The 24,480-nt window shown below is 38.5% G+C and overlaps 1 protein-coding gene across 1 annotated transcript; it reads left to right on the plus strand.

The window, feature by feature from the left end:
* Nucleotides 1-491: 491 nt before the first annotated feature.
* SPPL2A (signal peptide peptidase like 2A) lies at nt 492-23,516 on the plus strand. Its single transcript, XM_054387839.1, has 16 exons — nt 492-545; nt 3,609-3,728; nt 4,694-4,876; nt 5,692-5,781; nt 8,946-9,079; nt 11,109-11,260; nt 13,173-13,269; nt 14,604-14,705; nt 15,370-15,451; nt 15,767-15,841; nt 16,521-16,577; nt 17,214-17,313; nt 18,247-18,324; nt 18,563-18,723; nt 20,195-20,228; nt 23,440-23,516. The coding sequence occupies exons 1-16, from the start codon at nt 492-494 to the stop codon at nt 23,469-23,471; spliced, it is 1,551 nt and encodes a 516-aa protein (XP_054243814.1). The 3' UTR covers nt 23,472-23,516.
* The last annotated feature ends 964 nt before the right edge of the window (nt 23,517-24,480 follow it).

The following is a 24,480-nucleotide window of genomic DNA, read 5'->3' on the forward strand; positions in this document are numbered from 1 at the left end:
TCTTATCTATTACTGGTTTACATATTTGAAGCACACAGATGGTCTTTGAGCTTATTAGCCACCTGGCTGGCTTCTCGTAATTCACGATAAGGACGTTGTTCCTTAAACAACCTGAGACAAATGTAAAAACATTCTCAAGGCCTTATGCCATGGACAAAGACACTACATAGTTATGCACTGATTCAGTCAAAACGACCAAAGCTTCGCACTTTGAAACGCAGGCCTAAGGTAGCATCAGCAGGAGCCGGGCGACGAGACACAACATTCGACCGGGAGCCGAGTGTCCGGCCGATCAGCGGCGAAGCGCGATCCGCCGCGCCTCCGAGGCCGCGCTAGCAGCTTCAGCGGCGACGGCCGCCCCCATCGGCCGCGGCGGACGGAAGAGGAAGTGGCTCCACGTCGGGAGCCGGCGGAGGTGAAAGGCTCCGTGGGGAGCCCGAGCCCTGCCGTAGCCCTTTCCTGAGCAGGTGGCGCGGTAGCGGCTGAGGAAGATGAGAGCGGCCGGGCTGCTGCAGGCCGCGCTGTGGGGCCTGCTGCTTGCGCCGGTAAGGGGCTGCGCTGCCCGTGCCGCGGGAGGCGCCGGGGCTCGGCTGCTGGGCCGGCTCCCGGGCCGGCCCGGGCCCCGCCGCTTGCGGCGGCCCAGGCGAGTGTGTGGTGGCGGCAGGGCCGCGGGTGGCTGTGGGCCCGGCCGGGTCGGCCGTCGTTATCCCGTCGCTGTTGGCGGAGGGGCTTCCCCTGTCCGCCCTGTCCCCGGGAACCCCTCCCTGGAGGAGCCCGACCGCCACGGGCACGGTCCTTCTCCGGCCGGACTGGTGTGTGCCCCCGCTACAAACGCCGCGGGGGCGGTTTACCTCTGAAATGCGCCCCGGGGTGGTGCCGGCTCTCCTGGGCCTGCCTCGACCAGGGGGCCTTGGTTTCCTCCCACTTTCCGAGTCCCTCTCCTTTTCCACTGCGCCCGAAGGGTGCAGGCCGAACCCGGGCTCAGCAACCCGGGTTGCTGAGTTTGGATAACGAATCTCCCGGGTGCCTGCGTAGACAAACGTAGATGTTGTTTCTAGAGATGTTTAATCCAGGTTCTGGGGAAGAGGGGCCGAAGCTCGTGGTGTGTCCCCCTGTCACGGCTGCTGGCTCCCTGAGCTTGGGTTCCAGTTCCCCTGGGCCTCAATGCCTGGAAGAAGAGCTTGTGTGTGTCACAGGGCAGCTGGCAGAACTGCGATATGATGCTTGTTCTGTTCATGGCTAGTTTTCACCTACGTTTTTAGGTTTCTGTGAGGTTTATGTATGTGGTTACTTGATATGTACAAAATACCATTTTCTTGCTCTGTACCTTTGAGTACAGAGCGTCTTATCTAGGCAGTTAACTGTGATGTATATTGTAATAGAGGCTTGCTGTGTCCACTAACTTCTGGTATACACGTGGTGGGGTTATGAGTGCACTCTAAAGCTCAACAGTCAGCCCAAGTTTATATCCTGGCAGTGACGGCAACATGTTAGGAAAAATAAGGAGTAAGAGACAGTGTGAGGCATTGTCTTCTTTATCAAAGATAAGGAATTAAACAAGAAAATTTTAAAGGTTGTAAAGGAAAGAAATATGATGAGGGAGCTACCTGTCAAAAATGGTAGGAAATTTGTTTGAAGGTGAGAGGCCATTGGGAGCTGTCTGAACCTAAAGTGAGAAGAGAGGATGATGCCCTTTTACGTAGGGACAGCTGTCACACCGCAGCTCCTCTGGGATCATTTTTATGTTGGAGCAAGTCTGCCTCTTAGTCTTCTACTTACATAACAAGACTGAAAATGTGTTCAGTAAGAAATGTTTACTTTGAGTAAGATTTATTTTGTACTATTCAGTGGCACAGCTGACTGCAAGGCCACGTGCTCAAACTACAGCCTTCGTCTGCTGTGAAAGAATACTGAAGCAATGAGAAAATAATCCAGGTTCAGATGGATGCAACAGGCTTCAGTGGGGATGTTGCAAGTGAGGTGTAGCATGTAGCATTTCTTCTGATTTTTAACATCTAGATGCTGTCTCTAAAGGTCAGCAATGAATATATGAGGGTAAATAAGTGTCATGCTCTGGTCCTCCCTCCCCCCATCTCCTAAGCAAGAATCTGGTTCCCTGATTCATCCCTAGAGAAGGGAAGCTTGACAAACAGGAAGATATATCAAATAAGCAAGTGATCACTCTTCCTAGGTGCTTGTGTAACATTAACACTTGACTTCCGGGAACCTAGAAAACACTTATTCTACTTTGTGAGGCAGAAAGAGCTTTTAATAGATGAAAATATCCAGGTTTTGCACTTGTTTAAAGTCTTTATTGCTTTTAATTTTCTGTTAGGAGGAAACTTTAGGTGAGTGCGCTTAGGAGAGAAGCTTGGTAATTTTTGCACTGATCATAAGTCATGGAATGACTTCTTTTGTCTGACAGTTGAATAACTGTTCTATGTTAAAGTAGTCAATGTGCTCAGGCCCTTTGACACAATTCTTCCAGCAGATGTTTGTGCACTACAGCCAATATAATAGATTCCTCTGATAAAGGTTTTCTGTTATTCAAACCAGGCAGACACAAACCTCTGAAATAATATTGTTTCATGTTTTAATTTTCTCTCTAGTTCTTACTTGCTGCAGGATACTGATACACTAGCCTGAGGAGAAGCACTTCTATGGCATATTAATGATTAGCAGTGCATATCCAACAAGCATTTGGGCTTTCCTCCTTTATCCATGCCTACTTCTAGCTTGATATCTCAGTGTTCTTTCAGACAAACCTGGAATTTACAAAAGGATTAAGTAGCTTTTAATCTTTTGAACCCTCCTGATATTGAGGTCAGTTTTTCTCTCAAGAAGAACAGTCAAGATGAGATGATCTTCCAGTTTTCTTGAGTTGACAGAGATAAAAATAACACTTCTTTTTGCTACTTTGCAACCGTAGGTACATCTAATCCTTAGTCTGATAATTTATCCCTTTAGATATGCTACTGTTAGTATATTAATGTTTGGGGAGAAGTATTTATGCCTAGAATTACTGGAAGTCTTAAAATCCATATGCATTAGTAAATAACAGAAATTACAGGAGAAACTCTAAGAGTAATTTTAAGAGACACTTATTTCCTTTACTACACAAATTCTTCTTGGAGTACATTAGTTGATCTCTTTATGTTGACAGTTATTTGTGAAAAAATATTCTAGGAATTGCCATATAGTACCTTTAATAGTAAGGGAAATTATAGTCTGCAAGGAGGGAAAGACTTTACTTGTCTTTGTACTGTTTTAATTTATTTCTATGAAAAAATTTTACACCTTTTTTGAAAGTATAGGATACAGAATTTGTAAGAATTTGCCAGGGTTTCTTGATGGTATTCCACTTGATGACATGAACTGTGCATGTAACAAACACATTGTTTTCGAGATGAGGACAGGCAGCATTATACAGTGACTAGATTCTTGCTAGTTTTCCAGCTCTCAAGCTACCTGTTTTTCATAGGATCAATCATTATATAACATAATTAACTGAAGAAATTCTTTTTCTCCTAAGAGCTGTCTTCCTCACAGCTGAATGTCTATATACCCATACTCTGAATGTTAATTCAGAACACCATGGTTTATTGCAGGTAACTGCAGATGAGGGGATCCTACATGCTACAGGAAGTGGTGTACCTCCAGTGACAAAGGATTACTGCATAATTTACAATTCTAATTGGATATCTCTTCCAAAGAGCCTAGACAATGCTGTAAGTATTTCACCAAGATGATAATTCTCTCTGTGCTGGTTTTAAATACCTTTAAATATTAACCTGATACAGTTTTTTTTTTTCTTCAGGTGTTACCAGTGTGTTTAAATTTTAGATTTGGGAGTAAAACTTCTGTTTAGTTGTTTACAAAAATGTTGTAAGCTTGTGAAACAGATTTCTTACATTGATTCATTGATTAGGTCTTCTGTTCAGTTGTCTCGAAAACATGTGGTGGAGTAGGGTATTATCTGGGATGTATCATATACTTTCTGAGTGTGTTTCTTTGAGCCAAACCAGACTGTGAGGCAGAAACAAATTTCTCAGTGTTCTTCATATAAATAGTAAGTACCTTGTGTTTGGAAGTGATCAAGGCACTCTTCGTTAGCAGGCCATTCGTTAGCAGGTTAACCAAGTGTAAAACAAGTAAAAATCACTCATTTGCCCAAAACATCTTCACTATGCTACTTTGGCCACAGTCTTGACTAACTAAAGAAAACTGACAATAATTTGACAGTGATTTTCAATATAAAATTGAACTTAGAAATAAGGATATAAATATTTTAATTCTTTTGTAATAAACAATGTTAGCAAAGTTGTGAACTTGTTTCTAACAAATATTATACTTCAAAATTTTTGGAATGTTGTATCCATCAGTGATTTTGGGCATGTGAATACGCTGGACTCCCCAGAACTAAAACCAGTGATTTTCAATATAACTAGTTTCCTGGGTTTAAATTACAGCAACAACTGCTGTGAAACAGCCAAGTATTTCAGCTATAGGCTGCTCTAAATGTTCCTCTGTATTGCAGGCTGCAGAAACTGCTGCTCTGACTTTGTGTTCCTGAATGAATGATTCCTTTCTGTTACACCAGTTTCTTTTAGGGACTATAGTAATGTAGTCTTCTGGATTTGCAGTATCAAATTTCCTACTTTCATCATGTTCCTTTTCTCCCTCTATGCTGCAGACTTTAATGGCTTTGGAAAACCTGACTTCTACAGTGCTCTGCAGTTCTTCTGAAGTTCCTTCTGGCTTAATGAAGGACAAAGCAGTTGCTGTGATGAGAGGAAACTGCACTTTTTTGGAGAAAGCAAGAATTGCACAAAATTCAGGTGCTAAAATGTTGTTGATTGCCAGTAAAACCAGGCTGGTAAGTTACAACATACAATTTTCTTCTGTAGTGAAATAGTGTCTTATCTGTTTGATCCATGCAGTGTTGTGCAAGGTTGTCTGAGAGAAACCCCAAAAACAGAGGACTGTTGCAAAATGTCAGGTCCAGCACAAGTCAGCCTGCCCTACAGAGCCACTCCATTGGTGTGGCTTTGGTTCCTGAGAGAGTCATTCCATTAGTTCTGTGCAACACTGCTGTGTCATCTAAAACTATCTACAGCTCAATTGTATTTTTAATCTGTTCTTTGTATCTTTCTTGAAGTGTGTTTCTGAATTGAAATGCTTGTCTTGATCATTCCCTAATTTTAGTGTACTTTGAACTCCCTGTGATCTTAGGTGATATTTTTTTAGATGTGTGGCCAAAGTAAGCTAGGAAAATGTAATCCAAAATGTAATCCAAAATGACATTTTGTGATATCTTTATGGATAGTTTTGTTGCTTTTTTTTGTTCTCTATAATAGCTGCAGCATATATCTACAAATATTTGCAATTTATGGATTTGTGTGATCATCATGAAAAGTTGATCTTGTTTTAAAAGCTTGGAAAGTAGAACCAGTTTTGATTATCCCTTGTAATACTATAAAAGCACGAAAACTTTATGAATCCAGATGTGTTGGTAGTATCACCTGTTTTAAGTACATCTGTCTTAACTAACCCTTTGCAAAGGGTAATGAATGAGCATTTTGAGTTTTTTCCCCTCTAAAAATACACTGAAATGTAAAGGATGATCTTTAGGGGTTGAACCTGCTTTGCAAATTGGCTCAATGTACTTACCACTGACGCTTTCTCTTTTAGTCTGCTATTTCAGATAACAAGACTGATTTTGAAGATGTGACTCTACCAGTTGCTCTTATAAGATATAATGACATAGTAGATATGCAGCTGGTGAGTAATACAGCTTCAGCATGCTATGGTTTGCATAAACTTGGGATTTTGAACAACTAAAGTACTTTCGGGTCAGATATGGATGTCTCCCTGATTTTAATGAATACAGATACTGCTTTCAGTTTCACGGAAGAGGATGGGTATTACGGATATTAACTCGAGGAAGTACTAGTCTTCCTAATTCAGGTTAATTTGAGAGAATGATTAATTAGAATGTTAGGAACAAGAAACATAATACCTGACTGGAGGGAGGATAAACTTAGTTCCTGCTAAACAAGATAAGCAGCCTTCCAGTAAACTGGTATACAATTGCAGATGCCTGATGTAGGTCAGAAGCTATAGCCTGAGAGTACTGAAGTTAGAGCAGTTGACCTTGAATCTAATGGTGTGATGTCTTTCAGGCAAGCAGTGCCATATCAGATTGGATCTTGAGGAAGGTGTGAGGGTTTTTTTTTTTTTGTCTTTGCCAGGTGATGAACTCTCTCTCTTTATTGCATGACAGCATCTGTTACAGAGCAGTTAGGCAGTGTAGTTTTGAGTTTCTGCTGAGGAGTTCATGGTGAGATGCCAAGCATGTCATTAAAATGTGGTAGCTGTGGTATCTCTTATGCTTTATAAGCAGGGGAATTTGTTTTGAGGATATTTAGAGTTGTTTTCATTGACATGTAATATTAGGATCCAGACCATTGCAGAGGATTTTAAAGAAAACAATATATTCTGTGTGGCTTTTTCTGTTGTCATTTTGTTGTGTTGTTTTTTATGTAGTGTTAAATAGCTTTGCTAGGCAGGAGTTGCACTGCACATGTTTTTCTGAGAATAGCAGAGGCTAGCACTAACCTGTATAGTCTTAGCTTCTTGGATTGAATTTGCAAGCTCTCTTCACCATTTCTGCTCTTAATCTTCAGACCTGCCATGGGAAGTTGTCTTAGGTAAGTATGGAAACTAAAACTGCACCTAGATGTGTAGGACTCTGGTTGTTTACTCTCTGTACCCATTAAAGATTGGCTCTTGCCCAGCATTGACATGACTGAAGGTTTGTGACAACTGTCCTCAGTCTGACATAGTCTTGAAGAATGTTTTGGTGTGGTTTGGGTTGTCCTTTTTCTTCAGATTTGTTCCTTCAAATGAGACAAGTGGTGTTGTTTAGTTGAGTCTTTTTAAGATATGTCCAATTAACGTGAAAAGAAACCAGGGCAAAAAAAAAGTAACTTTCCTAGTAGATTAGTGTGCCAGATGATGTCTCACACTGCTGTTGAATCAAAAGGTTTTGTCTTACAATAAGAGTGCTTCATAAAACTGGTGAGGAACACAGCCTAGACTACAACTGAGCCTTTCCTAGTTCTGATGTAGCTCTTGCCAAAGCCTTCTGTCATGTCACTGGCAGCTGTTGTTTTAAATGGTATGTGCTGCTTAGAAACTGGCAGCTGTTGTAGTCTTCCTACTATGGCTGTGTGTCTGTTTTAACCCTCTTGAAGGCCTCCAACTTTCTCATTTTATTTGGAAGAGAGAGACACCACCAACCCGAGGGTAGCTAGTTTTTATAAGCATTCTTTCTACTTTTTTATGGAAGACTTTATCTGCTCTAACTTTTACCTTTTGAGTTAGAAATATTATGAGTCTTGGTAGCAATAGAAGAGCATTCACACCTTCTAGTAAGTTGACTGCTGTCTTTATCTGATGTGATGTGTTTGATTCTATTGCTCTCTGTGGTGAAAATTGAGACCTTGCAAGATTTAAGTGAAGAGCACAACAATAGGGGGAGAAAGAAACTATCAAAAAGAGTGTTCAATTCCAACATGTCTTAATGCAGTTTAACTCTTTTTAATTGTTTTGGGGTTTTTTGGGAGGCCTTTAGATTTTTTTTATGGAGGGTGGGGTGGTGCTTTTTTACTGTATGTGTTTTGGGTTGTTTGGGGTTTTGTGGCTTTTTTTTTGTTTGTGTTTTTTGTTTTGTTGGGGTTGTTTGTTTTATTTTTGGTTTGTTTTTTACATACAGAATGGTGTAATTTGAATAGGGGTGGAGGTTTTTTTTGCCTTTAACATTATGTTTCACTTCATACAACTGCATTGTTTCACTAGAATTTAATCTTTCTTGTTTTCTGAACTTTCATAACTTCAGGCAGAGGAATAATTCTGACTTCTTTATCTAATTACTATAGACTAACTCAGATGCTGAAATGAATCATGTTTGTGGTTTTTTTTTTTTCTTTCATATTTGGTCAGTGTATTCCACTACACTACTCAGCTTCCCATTCAGTCTTTCCACTGCCAGCATGGTGTTTCTGTAGCGAAACCCTCCTGGCATGTTCATCTCCTCTCTTGCTTTTTATCCCTCATGCAGGCTGTTAACAAATCTGTTTTTCTGCTATGTCTCTGAAGTCTGTTTTCACTGCAGGATTGCTTTAGCTGCCTTGACCTACTTTTGACTGTAACAGCAAACCTTTCTTCCCTACCACCTTCCATTTCCTGTCAAATGATCATCCTTTGTTTCTTAAATCTCACCTTTCAATCAAAGGGAGCATCTTGGTCTTGCTTTCAAGATTTTGGTACAATTCTGTGTCAGTTATGTCTCCACATTCTCTCCCATCATCTTCAGTGTCCTGCAGTTGATTTTTTTTTTCCTAACTGTGGCCTTAAGTTTTTCAAATAGCATGAAATTGCTTTCTTTTGTTTCGAATTTCTTTCAAATCATGTTCATATAAAGCTGTTAGTACCTTTCTGCTAACTTGGATTTTTATAGTGTCCTCTCTGAAGCATTGTGCCTGTATCTGAACTGTAAATTCTGTGATCTCAAGAGCTAGAGGTAGACCTCCACTGAGTTTCTATTTCAGGCTGATTGACTTGGATGATACGCTTTCCTGCAGAGCAGGCATCTTTGTAAGTATTTGGTATGTTTAGGGGATGAAAAGTGTTTGGGCTAGAGGCACAACTTATAAGAAGTGTTGAAAGAATGCAAAGAAGTACCATTTTGCTTGTGGTATCCATATGTTTCCATAGCAGTAGTAATAGGGTTGTTTTCAAACTTGACTATCCTGAAAGGCAGGGTAGAAAGCATTGCTTCTTTACAATAACCAAGGCAAATAGATGGAATGTCTTCTTGTTGGAAAATAAGTAAGAGGATTCCTTTGTTGTCCTTATGAACCAACTTGTATGTTATTTTTTAGGTGCTTGGAAATGAAGTAAATGTGACTCTGTATTCACCACCTTTGCCAGAGTTTGATGGCAGTATGGTTGTCATCTTCCTAATTGCTGTGTTTACAGTGGCACTTGGAGGCTACTGGAGTGGAGTAGCAGAACTGTAAGTTTGTTTAAACAGACCTGCTTAAATCACATGGACTACAAGTTTTGTGAAAACTATGACTCTAAACAGTGAGAAATTATTTTAGGTTGGTAGTTAAAAAAAAAAAAAAAAAAGAACTGGGTGCAATTAGCTGCTTTGCCAAGAAAGGCTTGAGCACTGTAACCTTCAAAAAATTACTATAGGTCTTTGAGGAACCTAAAGTAGTAGACTGTGAAAGGCCCTGAGGGATGATGCAGCTCTTGGGAGGAGAAATAAGTTAACATTTCAACAAATTACCAAATACCCTGTAACTAGCATTGTAATACTCCAATATCCATGATAGGATGTAAGTGTTTTAATGACACCTTTAAAATCCAGTGATCCAAGAGGTACATATGTCATTGTGTCTGCGTTGGCAGGGATCTGTACAACTGCTTCATCCCAGCTGTTTGTGCAGCATGCTTCGGGGTGCCTGCACTGCTCTTCTGTCACTTGGGACATGGGAGCACTGGGAGATGTGGTTTGTTTGTGTCTGGTGGCTCCAGACAGTTGTCTTCTTCAGCTTTGTGTGGTACCTGATGGAACAACAGAGCCAGGGACAAGGAGACAGCAGCAGCCCCTGTGCAGGGAAGGGGAGGGAGTGGAGATGTAGAACGTGGCAAATGCAGGGAAGAGGGGTGCTCTGTGCTTGGTGAGTGAAGTGAAGCATACTTGATGTGCAGAGCTGTTTTTAGTCTGGGGTTCAACTGGCTGTATCTGGCCTCTCAGAGCCTGCTATTAGTCTGCAGTATTTCTTGGATGTCTCTGTTTGCTGAATGGGCCAGTGTGTGTTACTACTTACGCTTCCCGTTCCCAGAGGTGTTCTGATGCTTTGCTCCCCAGAACAACAGGGAGTGGATTGTATGTGATAACAACAGTTTCCTCTTTCCCACTAGTTATGCAAATCTGGTGATTTAAGAAAGATTAAAGAAGTAGGAGGGAGGGATGTGGTGTATTTTTCTTTTTTTTTTCCAGGGTTACATCTAATTATGTTTCTTTTTTACCCTGAAGTGCTGTAGGTGTGGCTGCACTGAATGCTAAAATAACAAAATGTGATACTGTCTCCCATATTGAAAAATACCTAGATGTAATTATATTAAACTTGTTTAAATGCAGCTTCATAAATCTAGGGTGAGCTTTTCCTTTTAAAAGCTGCTTATTCAAAGCGTGTCCTCTGAGAAGGTGATTCATCTAACAAAGTGCCTTACTTTTGTGGGTTTCTCTCTTTTGAAGGTAGCTGTTTCAGTGCTGAATTCAGCGTTTTGTAGGTAGGTCCTGAGATTTGTCAGGAACATGCTATCTGATGGGCAAGTTGCACACACGTCTGTACTAAAAAGTAGTAGGGCTATCTGCTCAAAGAACAAACACAACAATTTAAGTCTCCTTATTTTGCATGGTGAAGTATAAATATGGAGTATGTATGCCAGTGAAAATCCCCAATTACACCCCCTCTCTTTTACTTACTGTGTAATTATGAGGTGTAAGTGTAAAAGAACTAGTACTTAGCCAGCTTCATTCTGCTAACATGACTGGGTTTTGCAGGCACTTGATGCCTGTGGTTGAGGTTTTAAAATTGTGTACTATCCATGATTTTGATTTATCATAGACATATTTATCAGATTGAGTACATTTAGCCCAAGAACTTTGTCGTCAGTGGTGATGTGCTAATAGAGTTCAGTGTGTGCAGCCTGAAAAGAAGTTGAAGAGCTGCTTTTCCTCACATGGATCAGGGTTTTGGTTGAGGATACTCCTTAAAGCAGGCAATCACCACACAACTGGAAAAGAGAGCAGTTAAGAATCGTTTCATTGCGATCCATGTAGGTTAGGAATGTGTATCTCTATTAGAAATTTGAGAGAAACTCATAAAACCAAGCATGCTGTTTTTCTTTGGTTTCAAGTCATGGTATGAGGGATTAGAGTGAAATGCTTTATAACCAACAGTTTTGGTCATAGTGAAACACTTTCATAATCAGTAAATGAGGTAAATACTTGTTCTTATTTAAAACAGTGAGAATTTGAAAGCTGTAGCAAGTCCTGGGGAGAGAGAAACAAGGCGGAAGAAAGAAGAAAATGTCACTTTCACCCCTCTAACAGTTATCTTATTTGTTGTCATCTGTTGTGTGATGCTGCTCTTACTTTATTTCTTCTACAAATGGCTAGGTAAGAAATAACAGATAATCTCATTGCCGTTTTTATGTTTAAGTCTGAAAATCTAGATTTCTAAACTAAATCGAAATGTAATTTTTTTAAACTGTTCATTCCATGTATGAATTGAGGGGTTGAAAAGATTACTACTTAAGAAAAGTTACTACTTAAGAAAGTTCTCTTGCAAAGATTGCCTTGACAGTGCTTATTTTGAATGACACAGAGAGGTGGCAAGCAACTAGTGAAAAAACGTGATAGATGTTCTTGGGAGGATATGTGCCCAGGGCAATGGTGGATTCACTGTCCCTGGAGGTGTTTAAGCAGTGTGTGGACCTGGTGCTTAGGAACATGGTTTAGTGTTGACCCTTCAGTGCTGGGTTGAAGGTTGGACTACATGATCTTTGAGGTCTGGATGTTTTCTGTGAGAACGTGGAGTTTAGAGTGTTTTGTTTGACACTGCTACATTGATGTTGAGTTTGTGCTTGCCTTGCCCTAAGTACCAGGCAAAATGGCATTACCATAATGGAATAAACTCCTGTACTAGCAATAAACTTAAGTTCTTGAATTACACAATCCCAGTAAAATATTGTTGGTTGATTTGTTTAGCTTCTTTTTTTTTTTCCTGGCCTAAAATCATGCAACCAGAAAATATACGCTGTTTTAAATTAAGCTCTTTAGTGCAAACAATAAAAGTTAATTCTGAAAGCTTCTTAAATTCACTTCCCTGGAATTTGTTGCCAGTTAACTTCCTGCTTCTGCAAAAGCAACTTCACCATCCTGATTTCTGATTTTGTTTAGCTTTTTTTTACCTTGAATATGGGCAATGCTACCTTTACTAAACTTGTCCTGATGAATCCCCACTTCGCTATCTCACTAGTATGGTCTGTGAATACAAGTACTGGTATCAGAACTTGCAGTTAAGAGAAATTCTCTAAACAAAGTACTAGGTATGAGAGAGTGTTTCCAGCACAAAACCAGTTGCAAAGTTGAGCTCTGTGATGGAGTTCTCTGTATCTGGTTTTGTAAGTATTCAGGCATTAATAATTCTGCGTCCCTGCATCAAAATCGGAGATTCCCTAAACAGCTGATTTCTTACTGATTTTGGAGGAACCTGTTGTGCAGACCTTACTGTTCTGCCTGTTGGGGCTTAACAGATCATAATGGTGCGTGGTCTTGGCTCCAACTAAAAAGTCCACCTTTCTTACCTGGTTTTTCAGTAATCAGCTTATGGGTATCAGAATTGCTTTCTAGCTAGACCTTCGCTACCTAAAAAAACCCTCATCAAACACAACTAGCAAACAACTGATTTTATTATTTGTCCACATTTCAGTTGCTTGCCATAGGTTCAAATACACAATATACTTTTAAGTAAGAACTGGAATATAGAGTGTTTTCGTAACCAGTTGGTTCCTAAATACATAGAAACTTTTGGAAAGGATGGGATGTTTAGTATCTTAAAATGACACCCAAATCATTAGTCAGATCTTGGGGATGCTGAGATTTGTATGCATAAGCAGATAGTGTGATTAAAGGGAAAGTTTTCTGTGAGAAGTATTATCAGAAACAGAGAAAGCTGGTAGTTGTGAAATAGCACTTTGGTTTTAGCCATAAACAAATAAAACTATGTGAAAGCAGTTACAGGTGACATAGTTCTTTTTATGGAAAAAGGAGATAAAAATAGATTTTTTTTTAAGTTAAAAAAATTTCAAAACTCAGGTGTTTACTTGATGAGAATTCTTGCCAGGCAGAGAGACTCAGAATGCATCACTTTCTGTAATCAGCTGACCGTAGTCTCTAGTGACTGTGTTGAGCAGTGCTATAACTGAACAGTTTATATGAAATGTACATCACTGTGTTCAATTCCTGTTTGTTGTTTTTTTCTGTTGCATTTTGTAACTGATTCTCATCTTTCATTGTTTTTATTTAGTGTATGTTATAATATCAGTCTTCTGCTTGGCATCTGCAATGAGTCTATACAACTGTCTTGCAGCACTAGTAGGAGAAATACCGTTTGGGCAGTGCAGGTATTGTACACCTTCCAGTTACTATAAATGTAAGGTTTCTTGTGGGTGTTTTCTGTTTGCTACTCAAGGTAGTGTGAAGATAGAAGTACAGTCTGACAAATTGTTTCCTGTATGGTTTAGTGTGTGGGATTGTTAAAAAAGAAAACCACAGGATTCTTTAATATCTATTAAAGGTATCCATAGCATAATCTACAGTTAAAATAGTGTTGTGGGAGACTTGCAACATTACATTTCTTTGAAAGCATTGCTATAGTCAGATTTGAAAGGCTGTGCTTGGCTGTCTGAGCTTGGTTTTATAAAATTCTGATTGCCTATAAGGTGTGCCCACTTTGTTCACCAAGGACCTCTGTAAGGGGCATCCTGCATACTTGATCCTGTTTTGAGTAAGTACTCTGCTATAGGCAATAGAGGGTTTTATTCCTGGTATTAATCTGTACTGTACCTGTGACAGACCCAAGTTTTTTCTTGCAAAGGCCACGCATTGCTCATGTTCTTTGTGTTAGAAGTAAGCGTTTACAGTTCTAACTCTGGTAGTATTACTGGTGTACAGATTGCCAGCTGCCTCTCCCTGCTCTGAGTTAAATATCCTGCAGATGTTGGTGAATATGAGAACGTCCCAGATTTCCTCCTGTCTGTCTTCTCCTTAAAAACCCCTAGTGTTCACTTAAAAAAAACCTTAGTGCAACAAATGGTCCTTTTCCCCAAAAGAGCAGTGCTTATCAGCTTGCAAATCTAAGATTATGTTTGCATGTTACTTAGTACAGGATATTAGTGCCAGATGATCCAGTAGCCCATCAAAGGTAGAGATGGGGTAGACACAACTTTTCTGTAAGCTGCAGGACAGATATTATTTCTTTTGGTTAATACCTGTCCAAGAACTGTCCCAGAAAATTGAATAGGCAGTGGAAACATATATTAGCTTACAATTTTTCAATACATAGCTATTTAATTTTTAATCTTGTATTATGTCCCCCTTTCTGGAATCATGACATGACTCTCTCACAAACATAGTTCTGTTGGCCTAATTATTTCGTGACAGAAATGGATTAAACAAATTCATCTGTTTTCTGCCTTTCCTGGATGTATTTACTAAAATGAGGCCTGGCTATCAAAGCTCAACATGGCTCACAATCTAGGGATGTGTTTGTAATGCAGCCCAGAGAAGTACTGGTACTGCAGTTATAAGGATAATGCCACCTGAGTGTGGACAGAACAAATGGGCAAAGAAGTTCCTGGGATGAGAACACCTTGCCAGCTTAAGGACCTGTGATAGCTCAGGCATGTGTTTTGCCTGTGGTAGGCTTTCTTTTTTAACTTCATTCTTTTTTTTTTAGGATTTCATGTTGCAACAGAAGCATTGAAATGAGGCTTATTTTTCTTGCTGCATTCTGCATAGCAGCAGCTGCTGTCTGGGCAGTGTTTCGAAATGAAGATAGGTAAGTGATGCATTCTGACTTAAAAGAGTAATATGAATAATTGTCAGTAATGAACTTCCCATCATATAATTGGAGCAAAGCATCCTTCTAAACTCCTGTGCTGATTTCGAAAAAAGTCATGAAAGTATTTATGAAGCTTAACAAGCATGGGAATAATAGAGAACAAAGCTATACAAATGAACTGTATGGTAATTTGAAGTTATAAAAATGACGAAGATGAGAAAGAACTAGATTGATTGCTAGTAATTGCCACAGAAGAAAAAAAATGTGCAAAAATATGGTACTGTGGTCCAGTGGAAGCACAGGGCCTCAAATACACAAATATTATAGTACAATCCTAACTAGCATCCTGAACCAGATGACAATTGAAGCTTCCAGTCAAGTGAGCAATCATACAAGTGAACACAATGGCCCTGCTATAGCCTCTGTTCAACTCATGTTCTGTGCAGCATATTGATGAAGAACAATAACGGGTTTATGATCAGAGACTAGTGTAAATTGCCCATCTTCAAACTAGTATTTTTGTGGGTTTGGTAGCAGTACTTCCTAAAAACTGTTTTCTTGCTTTCCAATCCAGTTTGCAGTCTTGCTATTTTCGTCAAAATCTAAATTACCGCACTTAGATTGCAGCAGTAGCTTGAGCAATGTGTGTTCTTGTTTTCAGGTGGGCTTGGATTTTGCAAGATATTTTGGGAGTTGCTTTCTGCCTAAACTTTATCAAAACACTGAAAATGCCCAACTTCAAGGTACTGTGAGTTGCATACATTCAGAAAGTATTCAAACGTGAACCTGTAGGTTTAGTGCCTGGAAGCAGGTTTTCAACGCTCAAGAAATATTTGGTTAAAAAACCCCAAGTCTGTAACGTTTTGAGTAATTATGAAAATAAATTAATCCTGTTTTAAATGTTATGCCAGAATAAAAAAACATGGGTGTAGAGGGGTGGTTCTTCTTTTTTGTTGTTTCTCTTCTGTGAAATAGACATGAGGGTGCAGGAATTGTACCAGAATCTAGCTGTGCAGTCCTTGAAAACCTATGGTAATACTGTCTGCTTTTTTTGCCAGTCCTGTGTGATACTTCTTGGCCTTCTCCTTCTTTACGATGTGTTTTTTGTCTTCATAACACCATTTATCACAAAGGTATGTCTGTGAATTTATCTTAAAAAAAAAAAAAATTAAAAAACCTTGTTGCATTATTGGGACGCTATTTTTGTTGTACCAATTAGTGTTTTCAGTATTTTTAATGCAGAAGTGCTGAGTTCCTTTTCTTTTTCCCTGTTTAAGACAGCAGCAGCCTGTGTGGACTGTAGAACATAGTGCTTGTGTAGGTGCCATGAATTTTGTTAAATGACTATGCTTTCAGCAATTACGCGGCCAAAACTGAGCTGTTCCCAACTATGTACCAGCGTGATGATGGGAAATGACTGTACTCCAGTTTTCTTCCTTCTTTTAACAACCATACCCACAGGGAACATGCTCTAGTGCTTTCTGCTGTGCTCATTTGCAGTGTAGTGTGAACTATACAGTTCTTTTATTTTGAAGAAGTTCACAGCAGAAAAAAGCTGACATGTTTCTATCTAAGCTTCCAGCTACATCTAGTGGATTTATTTATTTAAACAAGATACTGTAAGCTGGACTAATGTTTTTTTAATTCAAAACAGTACTATGCAATGCTGTCTGATACTAGTGCATTCCTTTTTGATATTTGGGATTTTTCCAATTCTGAATTATAAGATGAGGTACAAGCATTTTTTTGAAATGTAGGATGAATTTTTGGTGTATTAAACCACTAACTTTTGAAAACTGACCTTCATTTCAGAATGGGGCAAGTATAATGGTTGAAGTTGCAGCTGGTCCCTTTGGAAACAGTGAAAAGGTATGAACAGTTGTTTCAATGTGTGCAACATACTGACACTGCGTAGCTAATTCATAGTGTGCTTTTCAGCATAACTTTCTCACAAAATACAGCCAGCTTTTGCTGTTTTCTCTTAAGTATTAAATACCTGTTGACTTGGGTTTGATCCTAGAATGATGGAAACTTGGTGGAAGTCCCTACTGAACGCTCAGCTCCCCATGAGAAAGTAAGAATTGTATTTCAGATACTGGATTTTTAAATGATTCCCTCTGAAAAGACTATTCTTTTGGGGAAAACCTGACTGTCCAAATTTCTCTTCAGGGCCTGGATATCATTGATCAGTACTCTATAGTTAGGTTAATAATCCAGACTTGTTTTTCCCAATTTATGATTAAATGTTAACTTTTTTTTTTTGTGTGTGATTGTGTGTGCGTATTATTTGTAAATCTGAAATTCCATCTTACTTGTTACCTTAAGCTTTATTCACTCAATGTTGGTTGCTGGTTTTTACTTTAGGTTCTACCTACTTTGAAGTTCTACATTAACAATAATTTATTTGTATTAAACCTTTTTATTAATTTAAGCAAACCAAAAAATCTAAAACACCAGGATGCTTTAAATTAGATTTATGTGGGCTTCTGAAATACTGTTTTACAGTTACCTGTGGTTATTAGAGTGCCTAGACTTGAATACTCTGCATCGACACTCTGTGACATGCCATTTTCATTGTTGGGTTTTGGAGACATTATTGTCCCAGGTGAGCAAATGTTTTTTGGCCTGTGTAACTTACAATTAAGTATTTTGGGTTTGAGTCTCAACTGACTGCTGTTAGAGTTTATTCTGCAAAGTGATTACTAAATCAAACACAGCAGTTTGCCTTGAGCTGTCAGTATAGAACACAACAAAAGTCACAATGCAAGGAAGCTTTAGTATCACGGAATTGCCGAACAGTAGGGGATGGAAGGGACCTCAGACATCATCTAGTCAAACTCCCCTGCCATAGTAGAACACTTAAACACTGAAGAGTTTTTGCTTTTCCATTGCACTGTATTGTATAGACATAAGTCCCACAGATAAATCCCACTGTCAGTATTAATTAAATCTCCTAGAAATCTCACAGAAAGCAAGTATTCTGTGACTTCATAGTATTTTTGTATCCTAGACTACAGAATTAGATGTGAGGTAACGGAAAATATATTATCAAGTTTTTTCCATCTTTTTCAGAAGAGCTGAATTTTGCCATAGTTGGAGTCTTGAGTGAATTACTTAAATCAGGGAAAAGCATCACCTCATGAACAGTATTCAGGCAAAATGGCTGATTGCTATGAATGAATATTAAAATCCTGGTGCAGAATAGGATTAAAACTAGGTTATTACTCTTTTGTATTGAAAAATGACACAATGTAATTGGCTTGCTTAAAAAAAACCAAAACTTTTTATTACCAAACTCACTTAGCTTATAGCTTTAATTTTCAAGACCTAAATGTAGGATTTCATAAATTGGTTCTTGGCTTTCCAGAAGTAAATGGGAAGAAGATTAACAAACAGTAATAGGATGTCTTATTATAAAAGTATTATAAATTCTTTTTATCCTGCTTTTATTTGGAGAATTGGGGAGAAAAAAAATTAATGGCTAAATATTTAATTAATAGTTGGTTGGTTTGTTTGTTTTTTTTTTTTCCTCTTTAAGGGCTTCTGGTTGCTTATTGCCGAAGATTTGATGTTCAAACAAGTTCATCTTCTGTATACTACATTTCCTGTACAATAGGTAAATCATGTGCAGCAATGTTAATCTTCATGCTAGCTTTTTTAAATGGCAGAAATACATAGTTTTCTTCAGGTAAAGGTTCAGTGTTATCAGGAGTCTCTTTATAATCTTTTTTTAATGTGCTTGCTGATATTTAAGGAAGAGACTGCTTTAAAAAAAATGTGGCTTACTGAACGAATGACTTCAATGTCAAAATTCACCTGTTCTTGATTGTGTTTGTATAAATATCTCTTTATAGCTTATGCCTTTGGTATGGTGTTGACTTTCATTGTTTTGGCATTAATGAAGATGGGACAACCTGCCCTTCTCTATCTTGTACCATGTACACTCATTACTAGCTCACTGGTTGCTTGGAGGCGCAAAGAGATGAAGAAATTCTGGAAAGGAAACAGTTACCAGGTAAGATGGAGGCCTTGAATATTTTGTCATTAATTCCTTTGATTATATGTTTCTCATGTAGACTTCATGTTATCTTCTGCAATTAAAATGCCCTTTAGAAAATCTTAGTCTAGTAGTTGGCGTGGCAGAATAAAGCTTAAGTGAGATGAAGTAGCTGGTTCAGTACTCATAGGAAAAAGTAATTTGATCTATTTTCTTTTAAATATTTTTTTTCACATTTTAACATTCCTCAACAATCATCTTCATGTTGTATAACACAAATCACTGAACTAAGCGTGTAGATTCCAGTCTGCACTAGTCCAGTATTAAGAGACAGTTCAATAAAGTTGGTGATCAACTATTATTTTAGACAATTTTCATGCATTACTGGTGTCCTGCATTGTCAGGATTACATGGAGCATACAGCAGCACAGTAGTTGGGTAGATATGTAACCATTTGCTCTTCTTTCACAGAGTCAGTGAATAGAAATGTTTTTGTGTAGGTCAGATTTAATTTGGCTTACTACACTTTTGTGTATAAGCTGGTGACTGCTATTGTAAAATAAGCTATGTCACACATATAAAGCCCAAAAATTCTGGGTCTATTGTGGGGAAAAAGCTTTGGAATTAATCTTCCTCAGTTGAGTTCTGAGTAAGATTGATTGAAGTAAATCTGGCAACTCTCTTTAGTGACAAAAATTTCTTGTGCGCCTCATAGCTAAACTCATACTTGGAAGAATTATGTTGCCATAGTAGTTATTTCATGTTCTTTCAGCTGGTTTCTTGAAGGATTAAAATTGTTCTGAACTTCAGCTTGTTTTGAGTCAGATGGGTTCATTTGTTTCTGGCATGACTTAAAACATTGATTTCCACCTTCGACTAGTCTGTGATTGAATACCTCTGTGTAACTTTACTATCTCCTCTTTTGCTATTAACTTTCTGAAGAACATTTTTCTATGTTAATATTTTTTCCAGAGGGTGTTATTCAAGTTGCATTCTTGGAATGCTGCACTGTTGATCTTTCTCATACGTTGTCCTCTTCACATAAAGCTGTACTTCAAATTGTCCTTACAGATCTTATGAACATGCAAAAGAAAACCCCCAATCCCACACAACCCCAGGGTTAAAATCTCCAGCTTTTACTTTTCATTCTGAGGAGGAAAGATACAGCAAGGTGACAGAAGACTGTTTTTTGCTACAACAGTGGTAACTAAGACTGGAGTAGAGCTGCCCCATTGACAAGGGTGAACTTCCTTCTGTAGAAGTTTACTTTGTCCATCTGGGAACAGAGAAACTTTGCAGACTTGTTAGAGCAAAGTGTCCTAAAAACAGGGGTACAGGAGCATGTACAGTGTATCAGGTCACTAAACTTCATGAACTCTGCTGTTTGTTTATTGTCCGTTAGTTAGCCTTTATGAATTTTTGATTTACTGTTTTTTTTTTTTTTTTTTTTTTTGTATATGATTTTAGTAATGGAATGAATTTTATTTAGGTATCGGACTCCTCCAGGACGCCTTTGCTACAAGGTGTGATTATGGCCTTTTTTTTTAATGCAGATTTATTAATCATCTTATAGTTTCTTTTTTTCTTTTTCCCCCTCTGCTTCCTCTTTTCATTCTTTTTTGTGTCTTTCACTTTTCTGAGTAATTCAGTAAGTGAGGGTAGAAGTGAAGACAAGCTCTAAATCTGGTTTTATACTTAGGTGTATTCAGGTTGTTATTTTGTTTAGGTTTTTTTTGTTTGGTTGGTTGTGTTTTTTTCTTTCTTTCTTTAAAGAAATACAGGAAAACTTACTTTCTAGTCAATGGAGCCATGATTCCTAAGCCTAAAGAAGGCAGGCTTTGTATGCCTCTATAATTTCTTAGGAGTGTCTTCAAATATTTAAAACTAGTGTTAGTTCCTCTGCTGTTACATATATGGAAGTCCTTCACCTAATTTTTCTGTGCCACTGTATTGATGTGAAACCTGCTTTCTGCTAAGCCAAGCCACAAGCTTCTTGTCCTCTGCAGTTTTGAGGTTGAGATTCTTGCAAATTACACATAAGTTAAGAATTACACAAATGCAGCATCCGAGTGAATCTTGCAAGTGTGTGCCCAGGTACTCTTTACAGACAGGAGTTTGTAATTTCTAGTTTGGCTCTGGTGGGTGGTGTGGTTGGGTTTTGTGGATTGGTTGGTTTTTTTTTTTTTTGTTTGCTTGTGGTTTGGGTTGGTTGGTTTGTTTTGTTATGGTTTTGGTTTTTTTTCACAATATTAGGAGATATGTTGAAAATAAATGTATTCTAGTTATAAAGATATCTTGGCAAGCCCTCACCTTAAACTGTCAGGAATTTAGATCTGGAAGAAAAGCTTCCGAATCTCTTTTACTTCAAAAATGTTCAGCAGATTTCCACAATGCACAGTCTGATTGCTTTGGTTCTTCTGAGGCTTGAAACAACAACTTTACCCAGGATTTTAGCATGGTGCCTTCATCTTTCTGCTGGTTGTCTAAAGACTCCTGCAGCTTCTGTTGAGGCTTTGATAATGGAGTTGTCCAGAGAGACCCTACAACTTGGATACACTTGTGCTAAAAGCTGCTTGATTCTATCATACACTTCTAAAAAGGCATCTGTTTTTTCTGACACTTCAAGTTGTGGAACTTTTTTGTGGTCAAGTGATTTGAAATGAGGTGGGGTAGCTTTTGCTTTTTTTGGCCTTGTAACATTTATGTACATCAAAAAACCCGAACACCCTTTATGCTCTACTAGCCATTTTGGCTTTAAAATTAAATTGGAAATCTGATAGACTTTCCAGTATCTGCTTAACATAAATACAGGTGGTATCTCCAGCATAAGTACATTTTGTGCTATTTTACCTTGTTGTAAGATTAAGAGAGTAATACTTGACTTGGGGATATAGTGAATTGTTGTGATTTTTTTATGTGGGTTTTTGGTCACAGTGTAGGGTAAAAGTTCTAGATATACTGAAGTTAATGCAAGATTGTCATTAGCACAGGAGCCTGGTACTTGCTGCTGAACTGAGTGTGTTCTATTGCCGTAACTCAGTTCTTAGGTGTATTGGCAAAGCTAGTACACGGCTTAAATGTGTCTTAATTCTGACACATGAATGGAGTGATATGAAAGACCTTTTCTGAGCTTAGTCAGATTGATAGTGTGGCCACTAGGCTTTCCTAAGCCTTACTTATGTCCTAGTGACTTGTTTCTACCTTGGCGCTGCCATTGCATCTTGCTGCACAGCATGTTAGTGCATCAGGATTGGGCAATGACTTGTTTAAGCAAACCTGCTTTGAATCAAAATATGTTTGTGTACCTTGCAATGAAACACTTCTGTTGGCTAAAAAAAAGGTATGGCACAGAGGTGGGTCATGGCTGTAGAAGAAGTGCAAGGTTAATGGAACTATTGTCTTTGCCCTATATGTATATATACACATGTATACACCACGCTAAAGTGCCTATGATGCGAACAGTGTCAGAGCCTGTCTTTTTTTGGCAAGTGTCCTCAGCTGGTGCTGGTAAGACAAGAAAGCAGTCGTGTTCTCATCACGTGAAAATCTGCCTAGCTTGGAACCCACGCAGTGAGCAGCTGTTTTACAGAAAGACAGGGAGCCTTTTTACTACGAGGCAGGATATGGCTCTGTAGAAGAATGTGTGTAGGGTTTTCTGCCCTTTTGATGCTGAAAGCATTAGGCCCCTGTCCCAGTACAACTGGCCCCAGTACCACTGCCATGCTGGGTATACTAGCTCCTTGATGACTTCTGGTTTTTGGCATTAGTTTTAGTACTGTCTTTGGTTGTCAGCTCTCTGTCCAGAACTGTCCAGTCCTTGGCCTCCTGTTGATTTATGCTTAATTCTGACACCTTCAAACCGATGGATCTCAGTTTGTCATGCTAACAAATGTGTATTACCCCTGAAATTTGTTCTATGCCTTGTCCCAGGCCGAGCAGTGCAGGGAGGGAGGAGCAGCATGAGGGGAACCGAAGTCTTCCTTGCCCTCTAGCAGTACAGCAGTGGATAGAGAAACAAGCTGCTTTTTAGTCAGGAAAAGTACAAAGTTGTCTTAAATTATTCAGGTGATCTGATCAGTTACTGAATAGAAAAGTATAATCAGTCTATAGAATAATCTGGTTTAGAATCTGTTCTGTTACAGGTCTTTACAATTCTGTTTCCTTTATGCTATTTAAACTAGAAGGAAAAATGAAGAAATGATGCCAATACAGTTAGTCTTTACTAACCATAATACAGCTAGCTGTTACAATGATGAAAAGGGAAAGCTGGTCTGTTCTATTCAAGCTATTTCTTGCTACTTGTAATTGTTAGGTAGGGTCCTTGGGTCTACTTTCAGTTCTGCAAACCATGTCTTGATCAACTTGCTTAGCCAAATTGTTGTTTTTGTTTGGTGGTGTGTTTGGTTGGTTGTTATTTTTTTTCTCTGCATTTAATAATTGAGACACTTTTGAGTCATAAGTTTAATTTCTTGTAGAGGACTTGAATCCTTGTTTGGAGAATGCTTTTGCAGTGGAAGGCATTAGCTAAGAGAGCTTTGATTACCTGGTCTGAATACTTCACTGATCTGTAGAGGACTTCCTATCTGTATGCTGCTAAAATGCACTCTAACCCATGTTTAATTATATTTCTCTTAGCTAACAAATACTTTGGACAAATGGGTGAAAAGCAGTACTTCTTTGTAACAGCCCATCTCTTTTTTTTGTTGTTTTTTTTTTTTTAATTTTTACATTTAGATGATGGAACACCTGGATTACACAGGACATGAAGAAAACACAGCATCAGCCAGTGAACAGCCTGGAGGACAATAACATGTAGGATCCTGATTTAAAGTAGTATTCAAATTTTCTACAAATGAATAACAGTAAATTTGAAGTTTTTCAATAGAGTATTTCCTACTCTGTGTAAAAGGGTTTTTTACTCCCACACATGTATTTTTATGGAAAGTCACTTGCATTTTTACAGCCAAACCATGGCTAGTAAAATTGTGCCTTATTTTGATTTCAATAAAAGGATATTTTCTATGCAATTTTCCAAATGTGTTTCTATACAGTGTATTTTTATAAAAGTTGCTTGCCCGTATCAGTTTAATGCAGGAAGTACTTTCTTAATTTTGATTGACTAGTCAAGTTTTATTAAAATTTACAGTACCCTTTGTAGGATTTCTTACCACATTTTGAATGCAAAGATTGATAGTAATGTAACTGTAGTAACTCAAGAGTGAAGCTATAGTTCCATTACTACAAGTAATTGAATAAACAGTGTGTATATTAGTCTGTGTACATTGGAAGCCATAAAATAGATAACAGGGCAAATTTAGCTTGGGGTTGTGAGGTTCCCCTTGCCAAGTATCCCTGGCTTATGCCTTAATTGTGAAAATTGTTAAGCTTTGGATTGTATACATCACCAACCATTTAAAAAAGAATAATAATAAAAAAGGGGGAGGTACTTACACAGTGGTCCTGGAAATCTGGGGTGCATCTCCTGGAAGCGCTGACAAACAAGATGATGGAAGAGGGCTTTTGCTCAAGAAGTGCTGTTTTAGGTGGGGTGAAATGAAATGTTAACTCTGGCCTGATTCTTCTACCTGTTAGGACTAGGTTAGTATTTGTGGTCTTTATTTGGCTGCTGTGGATCAGTTCAAAGGCATGGGGGAAGACAGGACAGATTTCTTTATCTTTTGCATCTACACCATACTATTTTTAGTTTGTGGTTGAAAATTCTTTGCAATTGATATTCAAAACAAGAAGTTTGCTAGTAGTGCCTTTGTTAGTTAA

This window comes from Indicator indicator, chromosome 16 (genome assembly GCF_027791375.1).
Source record: "Indicator indicator isolate 239-I01 chromosome 16, UM_Iind_1.1, whole genome shotgun sequence".
Lineage (NCBI taxonomy): Eukaryota > Metazoa > Chordata > Aves > Piciformes > Indicatoridae > Indicator > Indicator indicator.

Bases quoted from the DNA above. Each gene is read 5' to 3' on its own strand.
- SPPL2A (XM_054387839.1), top strand. From the start codon at position 492: ATGAGAGCGGCCGGGCTGCTGCAGGCCGCGCTGTGGGGCCTGCTGCTT. The intron at 4,877-5,691 runs GTAAGTTACAAC...TTTCTCTTTTAG, and splicing joins TTGCCAGTAAAACCAGGCTG to TCTGCTATTTCAGATAACAA. The intron at 13,270-14,603 runs GTATTGTACACC...TTTTTTTTTTAG, and splicing joins ATACCGTTTGGGCAGTGCAG to GATTTCATGTTGCAACAGAA.